The 19,118-nt window shown below is 41.8% G+C and overlaps 1 protein-coding gene across 1 annotated transcript in view; it reads right to left on the bottom strand.

Moving 5' to 3' along the window:
* The window catches only part of LOC116382790 (neural-cadherin), a 297,924-nt gene that overhangs the window by 181,363 nt on the left and 97,443 nt on the right, over positions 1-19,118 (bottom strand). Inside the window, exons 5-6 of the mRNA XM_031846106.1 lie at positions 13,898-14,009; positions 8,618-8,867 (exon numbers count right to left, since the gene is read on the bottom strand). Coding sequence (XP_031701966.1) covers positions 8,618-8,867; positions 13,898-14,009 — 362 coding nt within the window. The remainder of the gene's footprint in view (positions 1-8,617; positions 8,868-13,897; positions 14,010-19,118) is intronic.

Raw genomic sequence — 19,118 nt, 5'->3', positions numbered from 1 at the left:
AGGCTGGCCTTTCCACATTGTTGACACGCGCGTTCACACTTTACATTCCTGGGTCACGTTTCAGCGGTCCTTAGGGCAATAGCAGATATCATTGCGAAATACAACACGCCAGACTCTTTGGGTTATTAGTTAACCGATAAGGAGTAACAATAGGCAATAGGACAAAGCCATTTGAACTAGCAGGGTTAAGCTTAATGATGATTAAAACATTACAATACCATACACCAATACCATTCATTCACCATTTTGTATATTTTGGAAATCAAGCAATATGTTAGTCTGAGTCAGCAAGCATGAATGAGTTATTACATGTTCCCAGTGCAGTTTCTCTTGGTTTAAAAACCCTTCTAGTCAGTGTCACTATCTCAAAAACATGGGGGAACTTGAAGGTCACTCAGAGACCAATCCATTCCAACATTTAATAGCTTCTTCTGGCCCAGGCTGCACTCAGGTTCATATAAATAGGTCCATTCCTTTTTGTTCCATAATCCTACTGACAAGCAGACAAACAAACCAAAACAAACTGTAACATAACAACCTTGGTGCAGGACAACTGCAATAGAGATATTCAAATATCTTGAAATTACATGATTTTTTTTTACTAAAACACGAGCAACTAAAAGGGTACTTGGAGAGCGCAGACCTCCACCGAAGTCCTTTCCATAAGTCAAAAATAATGTTTGTATGATGTGGAATTAGGACCGAAAGTAATTTCCAAACATGCTAAATCAGTCTCCGCTTGACTTCAGCACAACGGCCACTCCTACAGACCTACACACTGGGTCTGTAGGAGTGGGTAGAGAAGCATTAGTTGCATGTTCCTCGGCTAACATAGATTTATTTTTAGATACATAGAGCTTATAGGAAGGGGGATCAATGAGAAACAAAACTAAAACTTAACCAATCAGATTCAACTGTATACATTCTTCGATGGGGACACTTCTAATGTCACAAAAATGTGTCAAAATACCAACGTGGTAAACTGAATCATTTTAATAGTTCTCACAACACTGAAAAAAATTACATTTAAAACACTTTTCATCAAGTTACCCTTCATAAGTACTGTGGTTTCTAAGCAAAACCCCCATACTGCCAACAGCTGTCAGTGAACTCAATGAGTGATTGACTAACAGTAAGGGGGTAAACATAATTTGGGTGATCTGATCCTTTCAGTAATTGTAAGCCTTTTCCATGAAGAACAGACATGTCTGTGTGCATGTCCCTTTTTGCCAAATGCGCTTCAAGCTAGGACTAAAAGACGTACTCTGCTGTCGTTCATCAATGACTCATTACTTGCTTGCATGTGCGCGCACATCCAAAAAGGCAGGTTGAGTAACTGACACCCTGACATAAACGCACAACCTCTGTCACACACCGTCCGGGCGACGCGGCCCATTCATTTTTCACTGGAAACAAGGCGCTCTCATTAGAAGCCGAGCGCTGTCATCGTGTTCCGTCACTGCCGTCTTTCTGCCTCAACAACTGTTGGACTAGTTCTGCCTGGGAAGATCAGCGAAGTGCCACTGCTTTGCTCGGTTTGTAGAACTGTTGTTGCAGCATTTGAGTAATTTTAGCTCACAGTCTGCAAGCCGAGCACTTCCCCACAGATCAATACGCAAGGGGCAAGGGGGAGATGCTGTGCAGTGTTTCTTTATTATGTAGTTTCTCTAAGGGTACATAGGTCGCATTGATCAAACGGCTTAAACTTGTAGTCTAAGGAAGCTATTTGAAAGATCATTAGATAATTGCTCGTATTTATCTCACCTGAAAGCCAGAAAGAACAAGGCCTCCTTGTGCATTTCTGCCTGCAATTTGATGGCTAAATTACAGATGCTGTCTGTGCAGTTGAATTCATGCACGACTCTCTTACACGGGCTGCTCAGCCTCTTTTCTCCCGACTCCCCAAATGAACTCAACTTACTCATTACAGATGCAGACAGATTAATCATTATAGATCCAAATGGAGTTGGCTTACAATTAGGCTTATAAGAAGGAGCAGCCTGATATGGCAACAATAGCTGAAGTTGGCCTGTGTTGGTCTGCTAGACAATCAACTTAGTGGCATGCTAAAAACTCCCACCATCTATGGCAGACATGAAACAATTAGTTGATTAGTCAACAACAAATTACACAATACAATTATACGAAGCAAAAATGTCAAACTCAAACTGTTTTCAGTTTCTAAAAATGGTGCTGCATTTCATTTTTAACAATTGTAAACTGGATATCTTTGGGTTTTAATATTACTATATAAGAAATAACATTTCTTTGTAAATTTAAGACTTGAAATCATGAAGGCACTTGAAAATGACAAGGTAGTACAAAATGTAAACCATGCTTTGGCGTTTCATTTTTACCTCTTTATTCTATGATTTTATGAACCTTTTCTTTTTCTTTCTATGAAACAAAGCAAAACACCGTCGACGAGGAAGACCTCGGGTTGATGATAATCAGAATAAATATGAAACACAATTTAAATCATACCTTGTAAACTAAAAAGGACACTATTACAGATTAACAAACACTATTACCACGCTCGTTTACAAGAAAGATCTAAAATGAACTACAAACATTAAAAATGATGTGTGCGTTCGTCTTCCCAAAGAGGCAAAGCAGCTAAAGCACATTTCAACACACGGAGCACCTTCTCACTCTTTACTGACCTCCAGTTCATTTCTTTAGAACAGCAGAACAAATGTATTTTTCAGTGGAAAAACTGGCAGCTGTAATAACTAACGTATTAATTGATACTTCAGTATGTTGACTTAAATCAGCTCATGGTCCACAGAAATACATCGTTACACCTTATAGGTACTTTGAAAACAAATAATCAAAAGATAAAAAAGAAGACTGGAAGGAAGTAACAAGCTGAAATCGTGTTGCTGGACAGTTCTCGAAGAACAGACAGAAAACTTTTCTTAAGATACAATACAAACCGACATGTTGGATGATGACATGGTAAAGAAGACGAATGCCTCTGTGTCCAGAACAGTGGAAAGCAGACCTACACTTACATTGCTGACCATTGCTGATGTCAATAACTTCAGAAGTATCCAGGATCCAGGTAGATCATTTTAAGGCGTATCCTACTTGACACTAACATCAACCTAACTTAAACAGATAGCGCTCTCTAATGCTCTCAAGCTGCTGCTTGTAGGCTTCCACTGCGTGAAGGAGTGCCTGTGTGAGTGCCTCTCTATTGAGAGGGAGCGGAGAGAGATCGGGACGGATCACCGAGAGGAAAGCAAAACAGCTCAGCAGTCGAGCAGCACAGAGATGCCTTTTGCAATCACATTTGCGCTCCACCACAACTCGAATTTGGCCGAATCAATGCTGCAACCAATTGAAATCCGCCTCAGACATACACCGCCAAACACACTAATTACTTTTTTAACCTTTTGTTTTACTTTTTGTTTATGTCAGTTGTGAACATTAATTACTGAATTTAATTATTGAGTTAATTTTGTTTATCTAGATAAGGCATAGATGGAGAATGGAGGGAAGAGAGGTGGTAATGGAGTGTGTGTGTGTGTGTGTGGGTGTGTGTGTGTGTGTGTGTGTGTGTGTGTGTGTGTGTGTGTGGTGAATAGTTGAGGACCAGGAAGGTCAGCTGGTCCAACTGCTGCTCACTGATTGTTTTATATATTTGCTGGAATGCCTCCCGTCTGATTCCCCGTTAATCAGTACTTACAAAGCTATCTTTCCATTTGCTTGTTTAAATGAGGTGTGTGTGGGGCCGACTGCAGTAATAACTATCGCAGACGTGGCTGCAATACAAGCACTGAGGCAGCAGTGTTCACTATAGCAAGATAATAAGTCCCGGCTCTGACATTTTAAATTATGCCATTTTATTAAGGTGGTGGGTTAGAAGCGCGTGTATGTGAGCAGAGTGTTTCATGTGAACCAATTTGATGAGAGTTGTTTCTGTCGATATTGCTATGTCTGCTGGGTCCTGCTCTGTTTACCCTGGTGGAGTTTGAAAGCTCCATCTGTTGAATCTTTAGTATGTTTCATAAAGGATCGGTTTGGGTAGTGATGTTTACACGGAACATGGAGAAACCTGGACGAGGCAATATGCAACATTCTCCAAGTAATTGTGTTGGCAACTCTTCAGCACTCTCCCTGAGTTAACTGTGCACTTTGGCTTCTGGCTGCCTTTTATACTCTCCCGCTGACCACCAGTGATGGAGGGACAACATTTATTCACAATTTGGTTTGAATTTTAGGATGTAGATGATCACAACACTGTTCATCATCATGGTTAATTTGAATCTTTTTTTCACATGAAGATGCACCAGCACAGGTGAAAGAAAGTGATCAGAAACCCCATTTCAGTGTCTAAATGCCAAAGTATTCCAGTGGCTATAGGACACAGATAGCATAATCAGGCCTGTCAATACCAGGGTAAGGCCTTCTCCAGGTTTCTGAAACTAGTGATGGTTACGCATCCAAAAACAACCGAGGATACTGTTGTCCATGTAAGCAGACACAAAAACGAAATGAAACGTTAAACTACAAACCTATAGTTTTCTGCTATATTAATGTTCAGCGTGTAAAATACAGCTTCTTGAGAATTCTGAGAACTCCTCTTGACAAAGTTTAGTGCTGGATGGCCGTGAAGCTTCACATGGTTCGGGGTCACCAAAACGAGGGCCGTTATAAGACATCGCTAATCTCATTTCAAGGAGGTTTAAGGTGGCACATTTTCTCAAAATAAAAAATATTTTGTATAATAACTGCCATTCATTGTGGTAAATGGTGAAAGGATGTAGTGCTTTTGTTTTCGAGTCCACATGGCCTTAACTTTATGGACCGTTAACCTTGCTCTATGGAGACTTTGAGGTTTGTATGAGCGACATTGACTTTCCACAACCAAAAATCTAAGAGTAAACATGTATCCGTGTTTATCTGCCCTAACGCATGGCTGCAAACATTGGTTTGTTCAGCTAACTAACCTAGCGTTAAATAGAAAAAAGTCTGATATATTATTTTCTTAAGGTAATGTAATGCTACTGCTAGCGTGCTCTACCCTGCAATACAACAACATGTTTGCTCCTTTTTTTGGTTATGTCTTCTACATGTCTCATGTGAATAATTAACTGGGGATGTAGCTTTAGTTTTTAGCGCTGTCTGGTCATAATTATTTTGTTTGTAGCCATCAACTGCACATATTTGTTGATATGTTGGGTTCTGATGTTCATATGAGTCATGTGGAGCTGTTAGAGAGCTCAAGATAACTAGCGAACTAGCAGCAGCTGATGAGATCTGTGAGTGACAGCTTCAATTTTAGCTGAAAACTGATTGTTGATGACTTGAAAAAATTAGAAGCCTGCTCTTGTCTACCTCTGTCTGAAATCAAGGACCTGTTGTCTTTAAAAATGTGTACTTATTAAAGTGCTGAATCTGCAAAAATTGTTGCCGCAAACTGTACACGTATTGAAAGACTGACAAGCTTGGCAACAGCAACTTTAAGCTAGGCACTTCTTTACATTTTCTCCACCGGAAGTGGTCCTAAGAGGGCCCTTTATCACGCTTTCTCCACCGGAAGTGGTCCTAGGAGGGCCCTTTATCACGCTTTCTCCACCGGAAGTGGTCCTAGGAGGGCCCTTTATCACGCTTTCTCCACTGGAAGTGGTCCTAAGAGGGCCCTTTATCACGCTTTCTCCACCGGAAGTGGTCCTAGGAGGGCCCTTTATCACGCTTTCTCCACTGGAAGGTCAGGTTGGGCGTCACAAATCAGTTCCGAAAGCTCCAATTCCAAAGAAATCATTGAGAAATGTAAATTTAGATTTTCAGCTCCTAAACAATACATGGGCGCTCTTTCTGGACTGGACACTAGACACACATCTAACGGTGGAGGAAGGCTCCCAGGGTGGTTTCCGTGGCAACAGGCAGGTGATGGTAGGTACGGTAATATGGTCCCGATAGCTCGCAAAGTGACAGTGAATAGATGAAAGGCGGCTATTCTGTCACTCCCCAGGAAGGGAGAGCCATGTGGTGAAGAGGCAGATCTGAGAGTGTCCAACTGATGGAAAAAAGAAAAAGTAGTTCTCTTTTCAGTCTTTCTGCACTGGTGGTCAGTGACAAACATCAACACCACGGCCAGCATTCAAAAGAAAGTAGCAATGACACCCCCTCAGAACAATACTGTTCAGTTTCATTTGTATACTTTCAGCCTGAAATGGATTTATATTGGATTTCTACAACAGACGATGACCACGAGTGTGAGTAGCACACAGTTCCTCCTCCTGATGAAATATTCAGCTGATATTTGAGTCGGCTTTTACAATTGACACGGTGCTTATGGAATCACAAATAACACCGCTGGTTTGTTAAAGTGTGGTAACGATTATTTTAAAGTGGATCTAGCCTGTATTTACCACACGATAAGGAGATTCAATTCAATTGACTTTTTTTTTTGCCCAAAATCACAAATTACAAATTTGCCTCGGAGGGCTTTACAATCTGTACACATACGACATCCTCTGTCCCAGAACAGGAAACAATCTATGATTAGATCCATGCCTGATCACAAGTGTAGCTGTTAGCTTCGGTTTTATAGGGCAGGTAGATCTTTTCTTGAAATGTTGTGACTTTCTAATTAAATTGCAACTTTATTCGAGTAATATTACAAATTTCATGTCAAAATGTTCCGACTTTATTCTTGACACCTCAAACAACACAGTTAAAAATGTTTTGAATATGCAGAAATCGTGCTGAAACACATGAGTTATTAAAGTCCAGGGGCTTATAAATCAATTAAAATGCATTATTGAGGTGTATAAATGCCACACGCACATTTCAATAATTGAATTCCCCAAACACAAGACACAACAGAGGAGGGAAGAGTAGATCTGTCTGTGAGTTCACTCAGCAGAGATTAGGATTTCTTTAGGAATTAAATTATCGGTTAAATTGATTTAGCGCCACTTTAAATCTTGTGTTTACCAGAGATGTGCTTATAAGTTTCTTGGAAATAAGTCATTCTGCATGAAAAGTCCTGAAAACACTCTACAGAAGAAATCAAAGACCAAAACGATCGATAAGAATCGACTAAGAGGGGGCAGGCACTTCTACTATACAAGAGCACACAAATTTCCCAGAATGCAGGAAATGAAGTGTTTGACTCTTAAAAAATGTCCTGGAGGAAGACATCACAATTCCCCATCTCATATACGTCCCCACCAATGGAACCTGAAACCTAAAGCCCTTGCATACACACATGGAAACTCATTATCGCAAGCTTCCAACTGCATGAATCGATACAAATAGGACAGATTTTCTGCCTCGATAATGATATCTTTAATGACCTCTTTCTCTCTCCGTCTTCTCATCTCTATCCATCACATGCATTGACTCAACACACTCTCGTGCACAGTCTCTCCCGGGCATGCACGCACGCATGTGTGTGTGTGTGTTAGTGATACGTCACTGATTGTCCAGTACTGTTTTTGTGGCAGCTGCAGTAGAGGGTCGAGGGCTCCAGAAGAAAGCACTGACTGATAATTCTGCTGTCGCACGTCAGCAAATCAATACATCTCACACACACACACACACACACACACACACACACACACACACACACACATGCATTTTATAACTACATCACTCTGTCCATACCTATACTTTGCAGAGACCTTCCCAATAACAGAACACACAAACACACACATATATACTCAGAAAGAGCACACACACACACACACACACAAGAGTGCGACGTGCCCAAGGCCTCCTGAGGGTGCTGGTGGGCATGGCTGATTGACCCTGCCTCACCACTCTGCCCAGCTCTCTGCCAGAAAATCAACCAATTAAAAGATGCAGGCACTGCGGCGTCACTGGAATTGTGGTTAACAGCAGCTGCAATGTTGAATTGGGAGGCAGCTGTGAGGAGCTGACCTGACAAAGCAGGACTCCCCCTCCCCCTCTACATCTTTACATATCGCTTCACCCATATTTTTGTCTCTATATCCACCAAGCATGCTTCAGCCTATTAAACGTAGAGCCACACTATTGTAGGTGCATCTTCATATGATAAAGACAAAATATGATAAAGGGGTAGAGGAAGCCATCAATTAAATCCAAAGGAGAGAGGAGCACATAAAAAGGACTCCAACCTTTTTCTCCCGGCCCTGACCAAATCATTTTGGCAGACAGCGGCTGAAATTGAAGCTGGGCTTCATCTAATGATTATTTTTAATAATTATGGTGTCTTTTCCATCAGACTACAGCACTCTGAAAAACACCAGTGTGCAGCGGCTCCAGTGTGAATCGGTAAATATGCACCTGAAAATAAAATGGTTCCGATTTATTTTTGTTTTTCTTTATTTCATTCATTATATTTCATAATCCTAATTCTGCTTTGGCATGTCAGATGTCATGCAAATAAAGCCTGCTGAACTGAATGGAGTCCAGGGCGATGCTGCTAACAACTGAGGTCCTGCTGAACAGAATGAGCGTCAGCCTTTGGCGTCTCACCCTCACCAGCACTGAGGAATCTGACACAGAGTAAGGGGAGCTTATAACAGCTTTTACAGTTAAAACTAACTGCAAGTTTCATCCCATCCCATCAGAGCCTCTTTCCATTGGGTTTTAACTAAACAGCCCGAGTCTTACTTACATATGCTGGGAGAACTCGGGCGCCTCATCGTTGACGTTTGCCATTCGGATCCGTACGGTAGTCGTGCCAGTGCGAGGAACCTCCCCTTTGTCGACTGCCATCACTACGAACTCGTACAGGTGGTTGGGCCTCTCGTAGTCCAGAGGCCCTGCTGGGAAGATGGTCCCATGAGGGGAAATGGTGAAGTCTGGACTCAGGGTGTAATAGGCCAGCTCTGCATTCTCTTCGGAGTCACAGTCATTGGCGGACACTAGAGATGACAACATAGAAATAGAGAATAGGAAAAAAAGAAGTTAGAGGAACTAAAAGACAAAACCAGAGCCCCTTAGATCCCAACTTTTCCTTTGTCCTAAAAAGTTTATATGAAAGCGGATTGATGCGATGCGCTCTCTAACACCACCACCATTACTCTGCTGTAGCAGGCTCTCTGTTTACACTGAGTGTGAAAGCAAGGGCGTCGGTTCTGATGGATGTAGCCTGCATGAGCATGGCTGTTATTCATTCTTAAACATGGAAACACTTTTACAGACATTGCTATCTTCCTCAGTCAAAATCAGAAATATATATGAAAAAAAAAATGAAACACTCAGTGTGTTGAAACACACCAACTGTGTTTCAACAACATCTCACCAACTGATTTCAAACGGTAGCAGGTCATACAGAATCAATATATTTTTCACTTTCTTTTTTTCTGTCCCACTTGGGTTTCTTTAAAAAAATGAAATGACATTGAAAATGACTCATTATGCCAGTAAAGCATACTGATCTAAGTCACGGTGAAAGAGAAAATATTAGCTGAATCAAACAATGAAGTACAATCTGTTTAATTAATAATCCAGAGATGTATTTTGTATAAAGGAACCTCCCATTAGCACAGGACATCTAATCACTTCTCATGCCATGTGACCAAAGAGAAGATTGAAAAGGAAGTGATGCCCCCACTGATTTAAATGTTCAGTTCACACAGAGGGAGTAGGTGTTATTTGCACAGCATGCATCGAAAGGACTGTGATTTTGCAACATTTCTGTTTCTACATTACACATTGGAAATCCATGGAGCCCGGACTCGCTCGGCAACAAATTGATTGCCTTGCTAAAACTGAAAAGATCCTCCAGGGATTAGAATAAGCATATTTTCCGCTAACAAGTCTTTTTGCCATCAAACTCTCAATTCTCCAATTCACCTTACATTGCATTTGGTTCGTGCCCATAGACACGCAAAAACAAACAGAGACAGAAGCACAGGAATACAGGCACATGCACACATGAACACATCTTTGTTTGCTTCAGCTCACAAACTGTACTGCGTCATCGCCATAAAGCCTCGGAGAAACTCTCAGCACACTTCAAATTAATGTTTTAACAAAATGTCAACAAAGTGAAAAGATCTGTTTATTAAAAGAAGGTTTATAAACTCCGTCAGTATTTATCCACATCATTTGTTTTATTCCTTTGTGTCAGTACGAGTCCAATTTTAATTGGAATATAACAGATTCATTGATTCTGCAAGCATTGTTATATTAAATAAAATGTTTTATTGTGGCCTCCAGTCTTTCATCATCCTGAACAACCATCAAATTAAACTAAAATCAATTATATTTTCCAAAAAACATCTTCCCTCATAAAGCTGCAAGATGAAAGTGCCCTAAACTATTTAGTTGAACTGCAACATGAGGCGCATTGCATTGTTACTAATTGGAAACCATAATGAAAGTCAGGCTGAGAATACTATAGAATCAAACAGGAGGATGCTTTCACACCTCACCTGTAACCAGGTCTGAGCTCCGTCTTTAGAGTGTTGGTCTGATAATCATGAAGAGCTGGTGATGCAGGACAACAGGCAACAACAAAAAAGTACACATTTCGTGCATCTTTTGGTATAAAGTATTACATAATTGCCCGAGTAAATTACAAAAACGATGTTATTCACAGGGAAGGAAAAGAACATTGTAATGTATAGTAAACACTGTCAGCAAAATGGGTGTTTTATCATTAAATTTCCATAAGCTTTAGTTTACAGCTGCAAATGTGGCTTCTCTATGTGTATTATGTCACACTGCCTTCTTTTTAGCAGGGAAATAAATTGCAATACACAACTGAAAACTGCATCCAATCCGGTGTGGAAATGGCAATTTGTGTCCAGACCCGGCCACACTTTTTTTAGATTACAAATGATGGTGTTTGTAAAGTCTGTTATTCAGATTTATGGTCAGATTTGCAAGCTGGATAAAGTAAATTTACGGATGTTTACTCTGCACTACCACCCTGGTTACAAGGACTGACATTTTTCTGAATTACAACTGAAATGCAGCCATTTTGCTGCTGTAAAGTGATGAATAACCTCTCATCCAGCAGTGATGGGTAGAAAATGGACTGCGGCGGCGTCCTATCCCATGCAGCGGCCAAACGCATGTCGCACATGAGTCAATATCTAATTTACTAAGTAGAGATTTGTACTCTTCAGAGCACCGTTTGAGCATGTATTCATCAGCGGGTCCCTCTGTAATCTTAAATCAGCATTGTTGTGCTGGCATCGCTGCATGTCCGTCTGAAATATAATGATTTTGTACTGAAGATGGAAACTGCCAGAGACTCAGATCTCTATGGAAAGCAACATAATTGGCTTGCTTGGCACTCTGCAGTTCTTTTATCCAACTTGGCGAAATACACGTTTGTCCACTCATGATGGAAGTGATTATGGGATTACTAGCACATGATTTAGCAAAACCATGCTGGATGCCCATCTCTCCCTCATTTCATTTAATAATGTGCCTTTTAACCCGTTTAATGAAGTAAAGGGAAAGGAAAAACATGGTGTAATTTTAGGAGGCTGGGCTGTTCAGCTTCAGGTGCACTCAGAACTGAATTAGTCACATTCACTGTGACATGCATGCAAGCATTTTAACTTAGTTTTGAAAATGTAAAAAGAAGAGTGTTTGGGTACGGAGCCCAATCTCTGAGCCTTTTCCCACCTTACAAAGTATAAAAGTGTGTTGCTTTACAGCTTCGTTTGTATTTGTTGATTTTATTTTATTATTGTTTGCTTTATTTGGCCACATTAACATCAGTAATATTAGCCATTCTCAGACCAATAGCGCTGTTTGTTGTTGTAGATGTGTGTGTGTGTGTGTGTGTTTCATTTTTATGTGTTATTGCAGCAATTCTATTATTATTATTGCCGTTTCTTCCGAACACAAACATTTTTGTCCTCATCTCTCTTTCGACAAAAGCAAAGTACAGAACACTCATGACCGCAAATTTGAGGACAGTTTGATAGTTTGATAGTTTCTCTCTCTCTCTCTCTCTCTCTCTCGCTCTCTCTCGCTCTCTCTCTTGCTCTCAGCATATGAGCGATTTAAATGTGAGAGAACATATGGTGATGTAATTTCTGTAACGTAGAGCCTTAAATCCATCTATTGGAAGGATTGCCATTAAAACTTTGTATGAACATAGATTGATCCCCTGACTTACATCTCGTGCTTTCATCAGGTCAAAGGACCGATTTGTCCAATACATTGGTTTATCAGCCTGAGCTGCACACAAGACTTTAACCCAATGTCTGCGCCTCAACGTTTACTCATATTAACTTAGAAAGGAAAGTTAACTTATGTAACATACTTCATTTACGTAGGTGACCCAAGTTAAGTAACAAACCTACTTATTGTAACCCAGACCATTTTTTTCTCTCATCTTTCATAGCTTTAAAGATCAGTTGTTGCATTTTATCAGATAATCCAAGTTACTGTTTAGCTCTGCTGTTCATTCAGTTGGCGGTTGAATTGATAATTAGCATATTAATTCTGGAGTTACGGCCAGAAACGTCTTTTGTGTGGTCACAGTGACCTTGAACATTCATCAGTTCATCCTTGAGTCCAAGTGGAAGTTTGGACCAAATTTGAAGAAATTCCCTGAAGGCGTTGCTGAGATATAGTGCTGGACGGACAACAGGAAAACATAGTGCCTCACCAATGCTTTGTAATGGGAACCCGATCCAAAGGTTTTCCGCCTGCAGCGGAAGTTAATGAGCACTTTCAATGCCGTGTCATAACAGCAGTCATTAATAATTTGCATAGTGCATGCAGCGTTGTATTTTCCTGCATTTTCTTGTCGTCGATACTCATTTGCTGCCCTGTTGGTGTTTCCATTTTAAGCCAACAGTAAGTAAACCTGTTTATTGAATTTGAAGCAGCACTTTCTTTTGAGCTGTAACCAGAATGATGGGGCGACTGTGGCTAAGTGGAGAGCAGGGCCGTCCTTCAATCAGAGGTTCGGTGGTTCGATCCCCGGCTCTGCTAGTCGCATGTCGATGTGTCCTTGAGCAAGACACTTGACCCCAAAAAAAATTGCTCCCGTAGCTGTGCCTACGGTGTATGAATGTGATAGAATCTGAATTGTAATTTGCTTTGGATAAAAGCTAAATGACTGTAATGTTGAGTTGCTTTTAAAGTGCGATTGTTCTTTTATTCGTCGGGCAATTTGTTTTTAAAAAGATATCACATTTTTTCAAAGAGAATGTGTATTCTTTATTCAGCGTGCAGAGGGATAGAGAAGTGTGACATGTTTTGCCGTCAGTTGTGTTGGCAGACCGTCAGAACCTCAAAAGGTGCCTCCCCAGTGTTAAGCCACACTGTGACAGATCAAGTTGTGACAAGTCGCACCCACAACGGTTACAATTACCATTTCCCCACATAAGATGAAACTTAAGCGATCCCCGTGTGGAAATTGGGTCGTTACAGGGAAGGAGAGGCTGGTGATTTCACGGCTACCAGTGCTGACAAGCACCTCCTCAGTTTCCCAACCAGTCCAAACACACAAATGCTCAGCCACTCTTACTTTGTTCTGAAAGCCTCTACATCGGGGCTGTTCACACACACAGTTCAGCCTAACTTCCCCCCCCCCCCCCCCCACACACACACACACACACACAGTAACATCATGATTAATTCATCATGTATCGTGCTCATCAGGTGTGTTTTAGGACAATTTGAACAAGAACGCCAAACATTTTCAACATTGCGTGGGAGTTTTTAATTAGTGGAGTCAAGTAGCAATATAACACTAACGCAGCTTCATTAGTTCTTTTGTTTAGGTTTGTTTGAGAACACGGAGCTAAAGAAAACAGTAAAGTGCATCTCTGAGTCCCCTAGCAACTCTGTACAACAGGAAAACAATGAGAAATGGATTGGGTATTTTCAATGCAAAATAAGGTCAAGAAAAAGTGCACTCAGTGACATACAGATGGGAGTTTGATGGGGGGGTTATGGATGGAACACGTCTCACCTTGCAGCAGGGATGTGGCTGTTGTCACAGTCTCCGGCACGCCATCCTTGCTGTAAATGGACTGGAGGAACTCGGGAACGCAGTCGTTTTCATCGACAATAACAACTCGTACCTGAGAGAGGGGTTGAGGAGGGGGGGATCGAAAGATGGAGAAAGACAGGCAGCAAGTCAAAGATGGGAGGAGGAGGGGTTGGCAAGAGTAAATTAAAAATTCCTGTAACATTTAGTCCCTGAATACATTGGCATGAAAATCTTCAAGGTAAAAATAAATCCATCATCAAGATTATTCCACGAGATAAAGAGATTGAAATGCTTCAAGGACTCTTCTGACAAGACAGACATCTTGAAAGTTGAACAAAAGAACAGAGTCGCTCATATACCTGAGTGAAACTGCATTGGGACTACATCTGGAGCATTTCAATTCAGTTCAATTCCATTTCCTTTGTACAGCCCAAAATCACAAATCCTCAGTGCTTGAACCCTCGTATTGTATATAAGTAACCCACCCCCCCCCCCCCCCCCCCCCCCAAGACATTAACAGGGAAAAAAGAAAGAAAGCTCAGGGAGAAAACAGAAAAGAGATATGTGCATTTGTCTTGTTCAGTGTTGCTATTTTCCATTTTGATGTGTATGTTATGCTCCTAAGTGTTAAATATGTGCTTGTACTGTAGGTGGGTTTGTTCTGCCTGACGCATGCTGCAGCCTGTTATGTCTGCTCTGCTCTAGTGTCTTGTGTACACTTTTCTTTTGCTTATATGTGTATTGGTTTTGTTTATACGTTACCGTCTGTTTATCTATGAATATTACATTTTTATTTGAAATTTTGTAATTTCAGGCTGCCTTCAAACATCTGGCCGGGGACAGCAGATGGGAACTAGCCTCTCTGGCTCACTTAGAGTTTGACTGTTGATTGGTGTGCATTGTCCCTGATAAATAAACAAATAAATGAATCTCTCTCCCAGCATGGCCAAAGCGCAATGAAAAACAGTCTATATGACAGAAAGATTTTACTCAACATAAACAATATATCTATCATACTAGACTTGAAACGAGTGTAAAGTCTCTGCATTTGTCCTCTCATACATGTCTCAGTGACGCTGTGACTGTCTCTACATGCTAAAGCTGCCCAGGCAGCTGGTGGAAGTGGAAATGCAGGAGATTAAAAGTCACACCGGGTTGGTGTTATGAAAATTTTAAATCTGGGATTACTACTTCAGGCACCATCCGGAATTGGTTTTCTTTGGGTCCGGAGTCGTTTTTCATCTGCGAGTAACCCGAATTAACCCTATCCCTAGCCAAGAGGACGCCTCATCCCGACCAGCTCCAAAGGCGTGCCCTGACCCTGATCCCTCTGGTTTATTTACCCCACCTCAGTGGGGGAGCTTCTGCAGAGTCGGCCACTTCGCCTGTCAGCGGAGAATGCAATCTTGTGCAATTTTTTCAGAAGCCCTGAGCTAACAAATGAGAGTGGATCAGTGCGCACAGATGAATTTGTATGGTGTGAGCATGTAGGTGTGTGTGTGTGTGCGTGGGACACTGTAAGGCTGTTCAGTTCATTAGGGGCATGAAGGCAAACGCAGCATCTTCTTGCAGATGTTGACTGCCTGCTTGCAGCATTCAGGGGGAATAAATACGGACATGAGCTGGATGGAGCACCTCTCCAATCCCCAGACCAACGTCCTATAAACACAGCGGTACAGACAAAAACACTACACATCACTCTCTAATACACACACACAAACACACACACATTGTAAGTGGTGTGCAAATACCACTGGTATTAAATCGTGGTAGGTAAGATGAAGTTCTGTAATATCAGTTAATCCTTCAGCAAAGATCAGCTTGGAAGCAATGGACAGCAAAATAAAATCTGACCATGTCAACTCCCTGAGGTGATTTTGTGTATGCCAGTTACTGTTAATCTTTGTTTGCCTCTGTGTATGTATGTGTGTGTGTGTGTGTGTGTGTGTGTGTGTGTGTGTGTGTGTGTGTTTACTTGGCAGAGTGCATGTGTGCCAGTATGACGGGAAATGGCGAGGGTTCGACAAGACATAAACATACGGCACATGTGTGTACGAAGCTGAAGAAAAGCAAGATTGAATGAGAAGAGAGGGGTAATAAGGCAAGATGAGCTAGAACAGACATTGTGCATGCACACACACACACACACACACACACACACACACACACACACACACACGGGGCAGCTGCAGGCCGGTCTCAGGCTGGTTAGGTAACTAATGGCGCCGATGAGCTATCACTCCTGGAGGGAGAAACTTGGAAACTACCTGCAAATTAAAGTCATGCTCAGTGACTCCAGTCAACACAAGTACACCACCTCTGTTCGCTATTCTGGTCGACAGACACAGATTTTCTGAAGAGCAGAAAATAAATAGCAGCTACATCAATCGAAGACGCAGCATTATTTTTACAGTCCCCTATTATTAACGCTATAGTAAACTTTAACACAAGAACGAGGGGAAACTAGAATGCGTTTAATCGTGAGGTGCGCAAAAGCACTTCTGATTCATATTGGTGGACAAACTAAAAATAAGCAGTTGAGCTGTGAGTTACAGTTATTCATGTACAGGAAGTGTCTCGGATCCAAGCAGTCTCAGACAGCTGCAGTCTTGTCTAAAATCAAACAAAGTGCACACAACCAAAATGCCATTTAGGCATGGTCACAGGTCGACATTTTGGATTGGTTGCCATTTTAAAGAGGGCGTGTCTTATGTAATATGAGCCTGCAAGAGGGCAGATGCCAGGGGGGAAAGAGATGGATTTGTTGAGGCTGTGATCGCCGCTATCCGGTCACCCTCATCCCTGAAGTATAGTGGTTTAGTATTTTTCCTGCATCTATTTGTTAACCCTAAATGGACTGAACCCGACGTGAGCTCAGTGAGAAAAGGACCAAAGTAGACCTGAGCGGTTCGACCAGACCTAAACACTAGGCAACACAGAAGCAATACATACATCTTAATACAACAAGCCTGAAGTCCATAATCTTTGTCTCAAGTTGAAAATCCGAGTCACACCCTCATCTGGGTAAGTCAATTCACAACCATAAATATCAAAAGAGACCAAATACAACATAAGGCTCATGTAAGAACTTTAGCTAGAGTATCATACTGAAATCCTAAATGCACATGTACAGCACCTGTAACTGTCAGCTGCTAATTGATCAAGAGGTGTCGGATTGACAAGTTTGTATTTAAATCTAAAAAAAAGAGAAATAAAGCTCAGAGAAGAGTTTGAAGATGTTTAACTGTTTTTGTAAAAATACCCAACACATCTAGTGAACCATTTTCATTTGGATATTTATGTACTCACAAACACTACACTTTTTGTTCCCTGTTGGGAAATTACTGAAATGTTCAAAAGTATCAATCAGCAGAGACCAGTGTATTAGCATGTAGCACTGGAGCCAACGTATTGTTAGGTAGACTTGACGATGTGGGTGTCCCTTGGAGCCCCGATGACGATGCATTTATTGTGAAGCACTATTTATTAATTTGACTATTCTTAACGAAATGTTATTAGAGTCGTCATATACATTGTATATAACAACATTGTATGTTAAAGGTGATACATAAGGTGATAATCAGAGCATTAGTATAGCAACAAACAACTATTATCTATGCTAAGATATAACGAAATAACTCACTCTCCCAGCTGCGCATGCCTTTCTGTGCATGTGAGCGTGCCCAAAGGTCCCAGCTACCGCTCTGTGCTGTGCTCAAACGGCAGTTACATCTGATAGCGCCGCCCTGACTAAGGGCGTGATCGCAGAAACGTAGAGCCAGTTCCACCAACAACACTGTCAGCCCCGTCAGCACTGTTGCGGTTGTTTGCAGTGTTAGCGTTGATAGCACAGTTAGCCGTGAGCTGCTGGCTCAGCCGTCGCCATGTTGAGAACCGTGTGACGGCAATAGATGTTCTCAGAATACCGTATAGCGAACCTTACAGTAATCCCCCCCAGGATAGTTTCTATCTGGTGGTGTTACACTGCACAGCTAGAGAGGCGGCTGTTGGGGCAGCAGGGTTGGCTACAGCGTGGAGATGCTGCTGGCTTTTCAGCGCTGATGGGACTCTATGTGAGGATGTTCAAAAAGTTATACCCAGACTCCAGAGGGCAAGCATGGGGATGAGGAGGCCGGTCACCCAGGGCAGAAGTGTGGACAGACAAGGGAACACACCAACTCTCTGTCAATTTCTTTCTTTCTTTCCATTTTCTCACTATTAGATCTAGTAATCCCCCCCCCTCTCCCTCTCTCTCTTTCTCTGCCCGTATGGCCTGTTGGTGTTCTGTAGGCCACAGGGGTCCAGAGCGGAGCAGTTGAGGACAGATCGGTACAGCAGGACATGTTTTAGCCTGAGGCCAGAGTAATGATGGAGCCCAGACCAGATGCATGGATGCCTGCAGCGGTCATCCGCTGTTCTCTCACTTCCTGACAACATAAGGAAGTCATTGGGAATACCAAAGCAGTCGATCCAGACAGACAAGTCTATTTGGCTTTGACTGAAGATAAAACTTGTGCTCTAAAAGTGTACAGTTGTCTTTGAGGTTGAGGATTTTAATTAACTTTTACGATCAGTGCGGGTTAAAGGCATCCCAAAAAAACCCATGTAGCATTGATGAGTTCAAAATGCCTCCCATTAAACAAAGAAGAGACCAATCAGGAAGCCCTAGAACTGCAACATTCACAGCTGTTTACATCCATACAGCAACTGTAGATCAATACATTTCAATTCAACAGCATCCAAGGACGTTTCAGAGCAGACTGCAGAGCAGACTGGGATTTAATGACCATGTGTGGTTACTTTATTGTCTGCAAGATATATCATAATCACCACTGCTCACCACAGTTCAACAGCTTCCGGCCAATTTCCACTACACTGGGTCTGCAATTCTGTCCAAGAAGTACGTGACAGTGGCTTGAAATGCAGCAGATCAAAGTCAGCCGTGCCACATGAGGAACACGCAAAAGGACCGGACAACATCCCACTCGTAGAAGACTTATTAATTTGAGGACTTGTCAGATATTGTTTGCAATATGCTGTATAGACTGTGCAAAACTTCATGAGACAGCCTTGTAATGTCAACAATCTTTGAGGTTTGAAGACCGTCAAGTCATTGAATTTGACAGTGGAAATATGACTTTGAATTCACATCGCACACACACACACACACACACACACACACACACACACACACACACAC

This window comes from Anarrhichthys ocellatus, unplaced genomic scaffold, assembly GCF_004355925.1.
Source record: "Anarrhichthys ocellatus isolate YVR2014 unplaced genomic scaffold, GSC_Weel_1.0 scaffold6, whole genome shotgun sequence".
Lineage (NCBI taxonomy): Eukaryota > Metazoa > Chordata > Actinopteri > Perciformes > Anarhichadidae > Anarrhichthys > Anarrhichthys ocellatus.
Note: the sequence above shows the minus strand (reverse complement) of the source record. Positions and strands in the feature narration are given on the sequence as shown.